The following is a 14,625-nucleotide window of genomic DNA, read 5'->3' as shown; positions in this document are numbered from 1 at the left end:
GGCAGTCTCTAAGTGTTCGAGGGCTCACTTTAATGCAAACATGTATGACCCCAAATCGATCCCCTCCCTGGCGACACCATGGGAGGAGCGAAAGGCTGTGAATGACAGCGAGACGTATTTGCCCAGGTATCTAGTCTGTACGAAAGCTGATGGGGAATCCTTTGCGTCCATGAAGCCTCAGTTCTTTGTAGAGCATTTACAGGACAAGTTTGGGGAGGTGGAGGGCTTGTCAAAAGTGGGGCCCGGCTCAGTCCTGAAAAAAACAGCATCCCCTGCCCGGTCACAGGCATTACTCACTTGTAAGAAGCTGGGGGATGTTTCTATTACTATTTCATCCCATAAAAGCTTAAATACGGTCCAGGGCATTATCTTCCACAGGGATCTTCTTTTACAGTCTGATGATGAACCACGCACCAACTTGGAGCGACGAGGTGTCCATTTTGTCCAGTGCGTCCAACAGGGTCCGAGGGATAATCAGGTTGCCACCGGTGCCTTCATCTTGGCCTTTGAGGGTGACACATTACCCGAGAAGGTGAAGGTGATGGTGTGCCGTTGTGATGTCAAGCCATATATCCCTCCCCCGATGCCGTGTTTCAAGTGTTGGAAGTTCGGCCATATGTCTTCCCACTATGCTTCCAGCCTCATGTCACAATTGTGGTCGTCCAACCCATCCTGATACTCCATGTGCCCCGCCTCCCATCTGTGTCCCCCTTGCTCACCAGACTGTAAGATTCTACAGAAGGAATGGAAAATAATGGAATACAAGACCCTGGACTGACTGACCTACACTGGGACTAAACGGAAATTTGCAATGGCTTCATCTCATGTGCATGACGTCATCTTATGCCACCACTCTCACTCCTGTTACAGCTCCATCTGTTGCACCACATATAGTCAGCTCTCACAGCCGAAGGACCTCACCTGGCCTCTTGATGGTGGGGAGCACTTCCCTCCCTGTTGCTCCCGCACCACCTACCTCGGGAGTAGCATGCCCCCCCCCCCCTCCCCCTCAACCGTCGGAGACACCAGTCCCCACTTCTAAGCCAGAGAAGCATAAGTCTTCTTCGGCTTCTCTTGCTTGGAAGGGATCCCTTGGGTCACTCCCTTCCCAGGTTCGTACCAGTGGCAAACCAGACACCCACCAGGGGCTGAAGAAGCCCCAGGTAGCTGGTTGTAGGGCTTTGCGGTTCTCTTCAGTCTCGGAAACTGATTCAAAGAAGCACTCCCAGCAAGGGCAACCAAAGGAACAGCATGAGAAATCGAAATCGAAGACCCCTAAGACCAAGGAAATTGTGGTGGCACCCGCTCCACCGCTACCTGCAAGCTGCATCTGAGGATGCAGTGGAGATTCTGGCGTCCGCTGAGGGCCTAGATCTCACCGGTCCCTCAGACATGATGGATGTCGCTCCTGTCGGTACTCGATCGATGGCAGCAGGTTACCCAGTGGCGTAATCTGCCTCCTTGGTCACTTCACACCTTTCTTGGCCACGGAAAATGTGATCCTCCAGTAGAACTGCAGTGGTTTTTTCCACCATCTTGCTGAGCTCCGACAACTTCTCAGCTTTCACCCTTTCCTCCGCATTGCTGTTGAAGAAACGTGGTTTCTGGCGATGCGAACCCCTGCCCTCTGTGGCTATCAGGGTTATTACAAGAACCGGGCAGCTTATGAGAGGGTATCTGGTGGCGTCTGCATCTACGTCCTTCACTCTCTTTACAGCGAGTCTGTCCCTCTACAAACACCTTTAGAGGCTGTCGCTGCTCAGGTGTGGATGCCTCAGGCTGTTACTGTCTACAGTCTCTGTCTTCCACCAGATGGTGATGTCCCGCACCATGTCTTCACTGCACTGATAGCCCAGTTGCCGCCACCTTTTCTGTTACTGGGCGACTTCAACACCTGTAACCCTCTGTGGGGTGGATCAGCGGCAACAGGCCGAGGCAGCATCATTGAGCAAGTATTCGCACAGCTCGACCTTTCTCTTTTAAATACTGGTGCCTTCACACATTTCAGTGTGGCGCATGGCACGTACTCAGCTATCGACCTTTCGATCTGCAGCCCTAGCCTATTACCATCTGTCCAATGGAGTGTGCATGACGACTTGTGAGGAAGTGACCACTTTCTGACCTTTCTGTCACTTTCACAGTGTCACTCTTCTGGGCGCCCCTGCAGATGGGCTATGAATGAGGCTGACTGGGACTTGTTCACCTCCATTGCCACTATTGAGCCTCTTTCTAATGACACCATTGATGCGGTGGTTCACTCGGTCACCACCAGCATCGTTACTGCAGCAGAATCTGCCATTCCCTGTTCTTCTGGGTCCCCTCAGCGGAGGACTGTGCCTTGGTGGTCGCCCGAGATCGCTGAGGCGATTAAAGATCGCAGGCGGGCACTCCAGCGTTGCAAGCGGCATCTCTCATTGGCACATATCATCGCCTTTAAACAGCTCTGTGCGCGAGCCTGCGCCTCATTCGCCAATGCAAGCAGGAGTGCTGGGAAAGGTATGTCTCCACCATTGGCCTCCGTACCTCTCCATCGCAGGTTTGGGCGAAGATTAGGCGACTCTATGGCTATCTGACCCCTGTCAGCGTACCTGCGGTTTCACTGAATGGAGCTGTCTGTACTGACTCCGACACAATTGCAAACCGCTTAGCGTAGCATTTTGCTCAGAGTTCCACTTCTGTGAATTACCCACTGGCCTTCTGCTCCCTGAAAGAGCGGTTGGAACATCGGAGCCTTTCATATCACACGCACCACCCTGAATCGTACAATACTCCATTCAGTGAGTGTAAATTCCAAAGTGCCCTAGCCGCTTGCCCTGATACGGCTCCCGGGCCAGATCGCATCCACTGTCAGATGCTCAAACATCTCTCATTTTGCCAGTGACGCCTCTTAGACCTTTTCAACCGTATCTGGGTTGAAGGTGAGTTCCCATCACAATGGCGGGAAAGCATCGTAATCTCCATGTTGAAACCTGGCAAGAACCCACTGGAGGTGGACAGCTACGCCCCATTAGCCTCACCAACGTTCTTTGCAAGTTGCTCGAATGCATGGTGAGCCAGAGGTTGAGTTGGCTACTTGAGTCTCGGGGCCTTCTGGCTCCGTCTCAGGGTGGGTTCCGTAAGGACCACTCTACCGTCGATAAGCTGGTGTGCCTGGAGTCTGCCATCCGTACGGCCTTTGCCCGTCATCTTTTTTGACATGCAGAATGCATACAATATGACATGGCGACATCACATCCTCTCTACGCTTCATGTTTGGGGTCTTCAGGGTCTGCTCCCGATTTTCATACAAAATTTTGTCACTTCGTTCCTTCTGCGTACAAGTTGTGGCCTCCCATAGTTTCTCCTGAGTTCAGGAGAATGGGGTACCGCAAGGATCTGTCTTAGGTGTCTACCTCTTTTTAATTGCAATTAATGGGCTCGCTGTGGTGGTGGGAACGTCTGTCTCCTGCGGTGGTGGGAACGTCTGTCTCAGCTTCTCTGTATGCTGACGACTTCTGCCTATACTTTAGCTCCACTGGCATTGCAGCTGCTGAACGGCAGCTGCAAGTCGCCATCCGCAAGGCGCAGTCTTGGACTGTAGCGCATGGCTTCCAGTTTTCGGCTGCCAAGACCTTCATTATGCATTTCTGCCGGCGATGCACTGTTCACCCTGAGCTGTGGTGGAGAAGCATCAGTTTTTGGTATTGGTTTTTGATACCCGGTTGCCTTGCCTCCCTCATATTCGGCAGCTTAAACAGACATGCTGGCGGCATCTTAACGCTCTTCGTTGCTTGAGTCACATCACCTGGGGTGCCGATCGGTCTACCCTTCTACGGCTGTACCAGGCATTAATTCAGTCCTGTCTAGATTGTGGGAGCTTGGCTTACGGTTCGGCATCCCCTTCCGCATTGCGGTTGCTGGACCCTATCCTTCACAGCGGGATCCAACTCACCACTGGAGCTTTCCCGGCAAGCCTTGTCAACAGCATACTTGTGGAGGCAGGCATCCCAATTATTGTCTCCTGTCCCCTCAGTCGGTTGTCCATCTTCCGGAATGGTGGCCCCGGTCAGGGTGTACGATCGCGGTTCACGTCAGAGCTCTTCTCTCTGGGCTTGAGGTTTTCCCTCTTCCACCTCTTTTCCAGGCCTGTCTGCGTATACCCCTGTGGTGTGTGCCCCGCCCATGCCTTCGGTTTCATTTGGCCCAGGGCCCGAAGGACTCAGTCCTTCTATGTATTGCGAATACATAGAAAGAAGGATCCTTTATTGTATGATTATATGATAGCGGAACAAACACTGGTAGCAGTTACTTCTGTAAAATATCTGGGAGTATGCGTACGGAACGATTTGAAGTGGAATGATCATATAAAATTTATTGTTGGTAAGGCGGGTACCAGGTTGAGATTCATTGGGAGAGTGCTTAGAAAATGTAGTCCATCAACAAAGGAGGTGGCTTACAAAACACTCGTTCGACCTATACTTGAGTATTGCTCATCAGTGTGGGATCCGTACCAGGTCGGGTTGACGGAGGAGATAGAAAAGATCCAAAGAAGAGCGGCGCGTTTCGTCACCGGGTTATTTGGTAACCGTGATAGCGTTACGGAGATGTTTAATAAACTCAAGTGGCAGACTCTGCAAGAGAGGCGCTCTGCATCGCGGTGTAGCTTGCTGTCCAGGTTTCGAGAGGGTGCGTTTCTGGATGAGGTATCGAATATATTGCTTCCCCCTACTTATACCTCCCGAGGAGATCACGAATGTAAAATTAGAGAGATTAGAGCGCGCACGGAGGCTTTCAGACAGTCGTTCTTCCCGCGAACCATACGCGACTGGAACAGGAAAGGGAGGTAATGACAGTGGCACGTAAAGTGCCCTCCGCCACACACCGTTGGGTGGCTTGCGGAGTATCAATGTAGATGTAGATGTAGTCCTCCTGAGGCCCTCCGCTGCCACTTTCTTTCAATCCTTGCTACGTTTCAAGGCTCTGATGGTGGCTATATTGATGGTTCGATGGTTACTGGTTGTGTCAGTTATGCTCTTACTGTAGGGGATTATTATGAACAACACTTATTGGCAGCTGGCTGCAGTGTTTTCACTGCCGAGCTGGTCGCCATCTCTCGCACTCTAGAGTATATCCGCTCCTGCTCAGGTGAGTCCTTTGTTATCTGTAGTGACTGCCTGAGCGGTTTACGAGCTATCAACCAGTGTTTCCCTCACTCTCGTCGGTGATGGCTATCCAGGAGTCCCTCCATACTCTTGCCCATTGTGGCTGCTCTGTGGTCCTCGTGTGGGCCCCAGGTCATGTCGGCATCCCAGGAAATGAATGTGTTGACACGCTGGCCAAACATGCTGTCAGTGCACCAGCCTTGGAGATTGGCCTTTCAGAGAGTGACCTCAGGTCAGTTTTGCATCAGAAGGTACTTCGCACCTGGGGTGAAGAACGGTGCACCCTTCCTTCACCCAACAAACTTCGGGCCATCAAGGAGGCTACTGGTGTGTGGCACTCCTCCTTGCGGGTCTCTTGCAAGGACTCTGTGGTCCTCTGCTGGCTGCGCATTGTCCACACCTGGATGACACACAGCTATTTATTGCGCCGCAAGGACTCACCTTTTTTTTTAGTCTGGCCTTTGGCTTATGATTTTAGACTGGGGTTTTTTGTGCGTTTCTTGGTGGTTGGCTTTTCCTTTTTTTTTTTTCCTATGGTCGGCCAACCACTGTCACACTCTGTGTGATTTTAATTCCTTTTTTCTGGTTTCTGTCTGTGTCTTTCTTGTCCTGTGTCATCTCCATTGTTTGTTTTTATTCCTTGTGGGTGTTTCAAGTTCGTGGAGAAACGGACTGATGGCCGTAGTAGTCTGGTTCCTTCAATCCCACAAACCAACCAACCGGCATCTGCTGAGTGCCAGTTCCAAGGCACTATACGATGGGCCTCTGCGTGGGCCACAGCCCATGGCTTCAAGCTTTCTTCCTCCAAAACATGGGTTATTTAGGCAACCAGCTCCTTGATGTTGTAGCACAGTCCTGTTCCTTGGGTCTTATTTTTGATAACAAGATGACATGGCTGCCCCACATTCGCCACCTAAAGACTACATGCATGCAGAAGCTTAATGCTCTCAGCCTCCTGGCCCACACATCTTGGGGTGCAGACTGTTCCACTCTTCTTCATCTTTACCATGTTCTGGTCTGGTCCAGAGTAGATTATGGAAGTCAGATTTATGGCTCAGCAGCTCCTTCCACTTTGAAACACCTTGACCCTGTCCATCATTGTGGGGTGCGTGTGGCTGTCGGTGCCTTTTGCACAAGTCCTGTTGATAGTCTTCTCACAGAAGCAGGGACTCCCCTCTACACATTCGACGGAGCCAACTCCTTGTCTCTTATGCAATCTCCATACACCAATTCCCTTACCATCCTGTGTACCCTGTGCTCTTCGCCAGTGAGGGATGTCTCCATCCTAATACCCACCCACAGGTGGGATTGTCGGTTGGCATGCGTATCTCTACCATCTGTTGGGACCTCCATCTGCACTCACTGGACTGCAACCCGTGTCTTTCCTCCCATACCCCCCCCCCCCCCCCCCCCTTTGGATGGTACCTAGACCACGGATTAGGACCAATCTATTCAAGGGTCCTAAGGTCTCTGTTGCTCCTGTGCTTTACCGGTGTCTTGTATGTGCCATCCTTATGGAGTTCCAGGGTGCCACCATGTTTTGCACTGATGTTTCTGAGACTGCTGATAAGGTGGGATATGCTTTCACGTCTCCTACTGGCTTCAAGCACCATTTGCTTGCCAGGATCATGTAGTGTGTTCACAGCAAAGCTTCTAGCCGTTCACAGGGCCCTCCTTTTTGTTTCTCAGGCCTCCCTCCACAGTGTTTTAATTTTTTCCAACTCCATGAGCAGCCTGCAGGCTATCGATCGATGCAACTCCATTCACCCTTTGGTCTCTGTTATCCATAACATTCTATCTGCCCTTGAGTGTCCCGCCTGTTCAGTCATCTTTCTCTGGGTCCCAAGTCATTTGGGCATCCAAGGGAATGAATTGGCTGACCTTTTGGCTAGAGAAGCAGATACTTAAGGCCCCCCCCCCCCCCCTCCATTTCCTTTCATGATTCCAGCTGTGGATATGTAGATCTACGTCAAATCTCTCTTTGCCCAACAGTGGAGTGCCATTTGGAGCGCTACTGCTCATAGTTATAAACTCCGCACAGTCAAGGAATCTACTGCAGTTTGGCGCTCTTCTTTCCGCTCCTCTCGGAAGGAGTTCACTGTGGACAGCTGAAAATATGTGCCCCGACCGGGCACATCGAGGTGTATCAACAACACCTGTTGGCAGCTGAGGGTTTCAGTTAGTCATCATTTATTCCAGTGAAAAGCTGCTCGGTCATCAACAGTATCTGTTCTTTCAAGAACAGTTACTGTCTTCATATATATAGTTAAAAGGCTACCCAGCCATTGACCTTCGTCTGTGCGAACGCGCACAGGTTGCCCAAACTCTTACGGGAATCGCCAAAGCGTGCGCGAGTAATGAGTGGATGGGCAAATGTCTATAAGGTAATTTACATATGTAGAATTGTGGACAGTTGGGAATGTGAGTCTCAAAGGAAGCATGCATGGGATAAGTCCCTGCAGTCGCGCTATTCATCTGTGTCCTCGGTGGCTCAGATGGATATAGCGTATGCCATGTAAGCAGGAGATCCCGGGTTCGGGTCCCGGTCGGGGCACACATTTTCAGCTGTCCACATCGAGGTGTATCAACAACACCTGTCGGCAGCTGAGGGTTTCAGTTAGTCATCATTTAAAGATAATCATACCAGTGAAATCTTTCATCCAACCAATGTGACACTTGCACACAAAAATCATTATGAACAGTCCCATCAGTCTTTTAAATCTTGTGCAATTTAAACTTGTACGGGTTGGGATTCAACCATTCTCTTAAGACACACCAAACAGTCCTACGTGGGATGTCCAGCTCTCGTGAAGCACACTGGGTCGATTTTGACACCCACCTCTCAAGAAGCACCCATGTTTATTTTGCAGGACTGTTTACGTTGTCAGATGCATGGGGACGACTTGTGGATTTGTTATGTCTTACCAAACATCCAGTTTCAATAAAACATTTATGCCACTCATGAATAGTAAGCCTACTGGGAGGATCTTTAACATACTCTGTGTGAAAATTACTTTGCTCAGTTGTCGCAGAGTTCGACTCAAATACACACACACACACACACACACACACACACACACACACACAGTGACCATGTTTGGAACTGGTAAGGCAGCCATCTTTGCTGTGACTGCCGGTAGCACGGAGGCTTTCAGACAGTCGTTCTTCCCGCGAACCATACGCGACTGGAACAGGAAAGGGAGGTAATGACAGTGGCACGTAAAGTGCCCTCCGCCACACACCGTTGGGTGGCTTGCGGAGTATCAATGTAGATGTAGATGTAGATGTAGCACTTGCAGTGCCGCATTTCTGTACTAGTGTAACATGTGAGTCAGAACTTAATCAGTTTTCTTTCAAAATGATAACATGACTGTCTGTAAGTCACATGAGTAAGTTTGTATGAATCTTCATAGCTGTTAAGTCCTTTTCAGTACACTCTGTATACATTTCATGTGATATGCCAACATATAATGATCAGAGGACTCATAACTGATTGATAAAAAGAAGACATGGCAGTATGAATTTTCTTGATTCAACAGTTAGTTTCAGTAGCCTTAGCATTTTCTACCCAGCTAATTGAATTATACACTCTTGAGTGTAGTGAGCCCTAGTTAATTGTTCAGCCAGAGAGCTAGCAGTTATATGTGTCTTATAATTTATTATGCTGATTGGTAAGCTAGTATGAATTTGCACGTGGATCATCACAATAATTTATTCTGTCTTAATAATAGTTGTTTTAAGCAACTAATGTTTAGGAAGACTCTCACAGGGAAATAAAAAATTTTATTTTCATTTGTGCAGCATTATTCACAAGGGGTATGGCTTTAATCAAGCGGTATACTGGTTATCTCCTGTAAAACATGGATTTTTAAATTTTGGTGTGGAACCATGAACGCAATATCTTAATTCCTTCTTGGTTGTTACATATGGGAAAAAATGTTGCCTGCTAAGTACCGGGTGGTTATAATTAAAATGGAGCTACTCACAGAGGTCCAATGTGGGCTGTAAAAGTGAAATTTGGTAAATATTCTGCTGCATTGATGTGGAACTGATGTATGCTGGAAAAAAGTTAGTTCCAATTTTGGCCACCGGGGGCAAATCTGGCACTGTGAATTCAAGAAAGAGATGGTTCCATAAAATGGATTAGGAATGGGACTTTGACAGAAAAGGCCAAACAAATGAGGAAAGCATACTGTTGAGTTATTCCTAACCACTGCTCACACAATTTGTTCAATGTGAGCACTGGGGATGTCAGAGGGATGCTGCATCTGTAAAACAGCGTGATTAACAGTTGCTTGCAACAGGCCCAGTGGAACCCGAGCAATGTGTTCTTGTATACTGGCCTTCAGTTTGAATAGAGACTGACTGTGTCCCTGGTAAACACATTCTTTTAGATATCCCCAGACCAAAAGTTTCATGGGTTCAGATCAAGTGATCTTGTAGGCCATACATCTGGGAAACCTCTCTGTGGAAAGTTGCGTTAAGCAGACCTATCTGTGGAAAGTTGCGTTAAGCAGATTTTCACCGGGTGAGCAACATGAGGTGTTGCTCCGTATTGCATGGTGTTGCTCAATATTGCATGGGAAAGCAGGAATTGCTTGCTCTACAAAGAGGTCTCGATAGTGTGCAGATGTCTTGGTGCACCTGACAGGCCTTCTTGATGTGCTCTTCAAAGAAAAGACAGAATAAAGGAGTGTGTGAATCCACATCACACAGTCACATACTGGTAATGCAGTGGCTCTTTGTGTACAACACATGGTTTAACAGTACCCCAAATCTGGCAGTTCTGTGTATGCACTGCACACTGTAGTGGCAAATGGGCATTATCACTCCATAGTATATTGTCTGGCCACTTGTCAACAACTTCATTCTTTGCCAGAAACCTAAGAACAAATGTTGCTGCGTATCATGACATTTCAGTTGCTGAAACGCCTGGATCTTTTATAAATACCAGTGTAAAATAGATTGTAAAACTTTCTGCAGTGTCTACCATGGGATGGACAATTCTCGTGACACTGCATGAGCACAAGCATTAGCACTACCTGGGACTCATGCTGCATGTTCAGTTGCAGCAACAGCAACTTCACCAATAACTTCCAACAGGATAGGTGCCTTCCAGGCGCCACACCAAGGTCACCCATGTTTTCACTTTTTACTGTCATCATCTTTCAACCATTTAACGACATTGGGACTCTCGTCGAACCTTTCAATCAGTGGTACTCTCTCATTGCAGCACTGTAATTGCTATTGTTCACATATAACAGTTTTGCTGAAAGCATATTGTCTCACTTCTCAGTAGCCATACTGTTCACTCACATTATGGCTTGTCAAACTATGTACAGTCCCAGATCTGCACATGATTATTTTTATTTTTTTTTTTTTTCGCATAAACCAATTATGCATTAGCACATGTACCTAATTTTGCTGCCTTGCAATAATTACAGCTCACACCAGCTCACATTGGGCATCTGTGACTAGCTGCACTTTAATTATAACCACCTGATAGTTATGTTAGTGTATTTTGTAAAGATAAATGGCAATATCTTACTGAGTTACAAAAGAATAATTTGTGTTTACGTTTGGTAATTCGGCACGATCTTTTGCAGTATTACAATGCGGAAGTTACTGGTGTGTCAGATAGGACTTGTGTTGTGAGGTTTGTGGAATATGGTAACTATGAGGAAGTTCTCCAGGATGACTGCATACCAATTACAGATGTAAGTAACAAGTTTGGCCATTGTGTATTGGCTATTTTAAAGTGCATCAGATAAAGCAGAAATTCATTGACTATTTCTTTGTTTATATCTTGTAAAATTTCAATTCTTTGCCTTGCCTTTTTACATAACAGCTACTACATACATTGCTAGACATATTTAAAATGTAAATGAAAAATTCAATTGAATTTACATACTTCATGTTCTTAATTGCATTGTTTTTCGCTCCTAGGAAGGCTTAGGGCAGAGTATACAGTCATCCAGTGCCTTTAGCAGCTCCTCTGACTCACTGCCTCCACAGAATAATCAGAACCACTTTTCAGGTAATTGCTGATATATTTCCTTCATAAAAGATGATTCTTCGTTCATATTGTGAACATTGCTTTTTTGTTTTTACACTTCTCTGAAATTCAAACCAGTTGGATGACAGTAGAAATTATACTCATGTGTTCTAGCTAAACAATTTGATAATTTTACAGATTGACATCTATGTACAGTTAAATTGTGACAATTCCTTTATGTTATATATATACTCTCAAAGTTTTTTTTAAATACTTGAACTTCATAAATAAAGAGCTAGGAAAATTATTTTGGCAGTTATCCTCTTCTGTCCATTTCTGCAGATTGTAAAACTGCAATTGTGTGCCCCATATTTAAGAAGAATAATCCACCTGTTTGTGATAACTACAGAGGAATTGCCTTACTGGATGCCACCTACAAAATCTTATCGAGCTGCCTATTAAACAGGCTGATACCAATAACAGAAGAACTGATTGGGGACTACCAATGTGGTTTCCACAGAAACAGATCCACTTTAGATCAGTTATTCACCGTAAGACAAGTAACTGAGAAGGCGTGGGAATTCAATGTAGATGTCCACATACTATTCGTAGATTTTAAAAAGGCCTATGATAGCCTACACCGACAGACACTTCTAAATATAATGAAGGAATTTAAAATATCATCAAAGTTAATCAGATTAGTTAAAATATGCATAGATGAAACTTTGTCGCATAATGACACTGGTAAGAGAAACTGAAGATTTTAAGGTGTACATTGGACTGAGACAAGGGGATGCCATTTCACCTGTTTTATTTAACCTTGTCCTAGAGAAGATCGATAGAGAATTTTCTAAAACCAGTCCACGAGGGATCCAGCTACGGGATGTGAACATTACAAGACTTGCCTATGCAGATGATGTAGCACTAATAAGTAGTTCCAAAAGAGAATTAATCAGAATGATGCAAAATTACTACAAAATTGCTGAGAAAATAGGATTACGTGTTAGTGAAGAAAAGAGAGTACCTGCCCATAAGTAAGAAAATTAGAAAAGATGCACGTCTGACTGTAGATGGATTCAATTTCAAGACCGTAGACCACTTCAAGTACCTAGGAAGTCTTTGTAGTAATAACAACAGAACAGATATAGAAATAGATGCCCGTTTATCAACAGCAAACAAGACACTTTTTAGTTTCATCAAAATTCTAAGAAAAAGATCACTTAGCGGTAACTTCAAAATCCGCTTATATCAATCGACCATTATACCTGTGATGTTGTATGGATGTGAAACATTAATATTTAGAAAGAAAGATGAGGAAAAACTGTTAATATTCGAAAGAAAAGTACTAAAGAAAATTTTTGGACCTGTATACGACGAAAATAACATGGAATGGAGAAAAAGAAGAAATGAAGAATTAAGAGGGCTCTACAAACACCGTAACATTGTCGAAGTGCTCAAGAGGAGAAGGTTGAATTGGGCAGGCCATATAGCAAGAATGACAGAGAATAGACTACCTAGAATGGCATTCAGCAGAACAATAGATGGAATGAGAGGAAGAGGGAGACAGAGAATCAGATGGCGGGATAACATTCGGGAGGACACAATTAGGATGAACAGCAACAGCAACTGGACAAACAGCGCATTGAACAGGCAGAAGTGGAAGAGGCTCATTGGGCAGGCGTATGGTCGATAATGCCTTTGCCACATGTGAAGTAAAAGTATCCTCTTCTGTAGCTGTTGTAAGTTATTTCATTTTTCTGCCTTAAGCAAACTGAAAACTAAGAAACTCTTTCACTGGAAGTGATTAACTTTTTTAGCATCACCAGATGCAGTTAACTTTGTGCGTAAATAGCACTAATTACTTTTAATGTTACGTACTTGAAAACAGGTTTCCATTTGCGTTTTTTAATCAAATTTTGTATGCTGTGAATAACATATAGTTTCAAATCACAAAAGTGAACCGTGCAATGGAATTATTCTCAGTGGCTGAAAAATAGAACTCAAAAGCGGCGAAGATAATTAAATGAATGAATCATTGCACTGTAAGTTCAGTTTCACATTCTTCACACATTGCTGGTGGTGATTTGCTTTTTTATGCTTCGAACATTTAAAACTGATATTTTGGAATTCTAATTGTAATAATTTTTGAAATGCTTATTTATTTTGTAAATAATTCCATTTTATTTTTCAATGTCAAACAAATGTTGATGTCATTGATGGCACATACTTCTGTGACAACAAAAAGAAAAAAATAACATCATTAGACTATATCTGAATGCGGAGCACAAAAAATTCGAACACTACCAACTCGCTTAGTATGACACCATGTGTGTGAACTGATGCAGTAGGGTCAAAACTTTTACTGTCATTCTGTAAGAAACTATTGAGTGTTGGCACCTATTACAAAATAAATATGCATTATTTTTGACCTTCTTCCACAAAGTGAAGTTCCAACTATGTCAGAGTGTGGCCAATTACAGCTGTTCCTCATGGAATAAACTTTCAGCAAACCGCTATTGTAACTCTACACCTGCACATGGAATATGGAGTTCTTACAGTAATTTGTACCAGAAACATAGCTTGGCCAATCCCTACGTCCTGCATCCCTCAGGATTACTATGAAGTAGTTATGCTTCTTAAGGAAAAATTAAACCGTATTGTTTCTGTGGAAACTCCCATGTTTCATTTCTTGTGATTTGTAAAATTTTTTATTCTCACTTTTTGATTATCTTCATGAAACCATACCACCACTGAGCTGCTTGATGATTGTGTAGGATGCTACTTGGGGATTGCATTGCACTGGGATAGACAAGGCGGCAGTGATGGACACTCCCCACTGTGATCGTGAGTTACCAAAATGTTCAAAATTACTCAAAGAAATCTTCAGTTAGATGTATTTGGTTCTATTTAGCTGTGTATGGGTGATTTCAAAACAGAAATGCTTTAGGAAGAAATGATTTAGGTTTCATTCAAAATCTTTAATTTCATCGAAACTAATTGCCTTACCAATGCTTAACTTTTTCAAGTTATTCCACAGTGATGTAAAGAGTGAGCTGTCTAATCTCCATGCCTATTTGTCCTTCTGGTTTGACTCTATTTGTGTGACACAGAACTTTCCAGTTAAACAAGAGCCAATGAGCAATTGTCTCAAGAGACAAGTTAACATGTGCGGTTACTATCTTGAAAGTGTTATTAAACATTTACTATAGCCTCCAAGATGAAATGAAATTAAAATTAGTTTTGTCCACTGAGGCAGATTGACCACAAGTGCCATGATGTTCGAAATAGCGGTCTGTTTTAACAGTTACACCTTGATAATTCACATATATTGTGATAGCCTAAAAGGCATGTTAGTATGAAACAACTAAGAGGAAAATGCGCCAATTGCGAGATATGTATAGACATTCCATCCCACGCTCACCTAAGATAACCTCTTCTTGTTACTTTGGTTCCTCTCTGTCTTAAGCTGTCTGATGCTTGAAAAGCTCA

At 44.9% G+C, this 14,625-nt stretch overlaps 1 protein-coding gene across 1 annotated transcript in view; it reads left to right on the top strand.

Moving 5' to 3' along the window:
• LOC124607018 (tudor domain-containing protein 3) overlaps nt 1-14,625 on the top strand; it is a 135,489-nt gene that overhangs the window by 112,010 nt on the left and 8,854 nt on the right. Inside the window, exons 11-12 of the mRNA XM_047139177.1 lie at nt 10,748-10,858; nt 11,088-11,178. Of these exons, the coding sequence (XP_046995133.1) occupies nt 10,748-10,858; nt 11,088-11,178 (202 nt within the window). The remainder of the gene's footprint in view (nt 1-10,747; nt 10,859-11,087; nt 11,179-14,625) is intronic.

This window comes from Schistocerca americana, chromosome 3 (genome assembly GCF_021461395.2).
Source record: "Schistocerca americana isolate TAMUIC-IGC-003095 chromosome 3, iqSchAmer2.1, whole genome shotgun sequence".
NCBI classification, from domain to species: Eukaryota; Metazoa; Arthropoda; class Insecta; order Orthoptera; family Acrididae; genus Schistocerca; species Schistocerca americana.
Note: the sequence above shows the minus strand (reverse complement) of the source record. Positions and strands in the feature narration are given on the sequence as shown.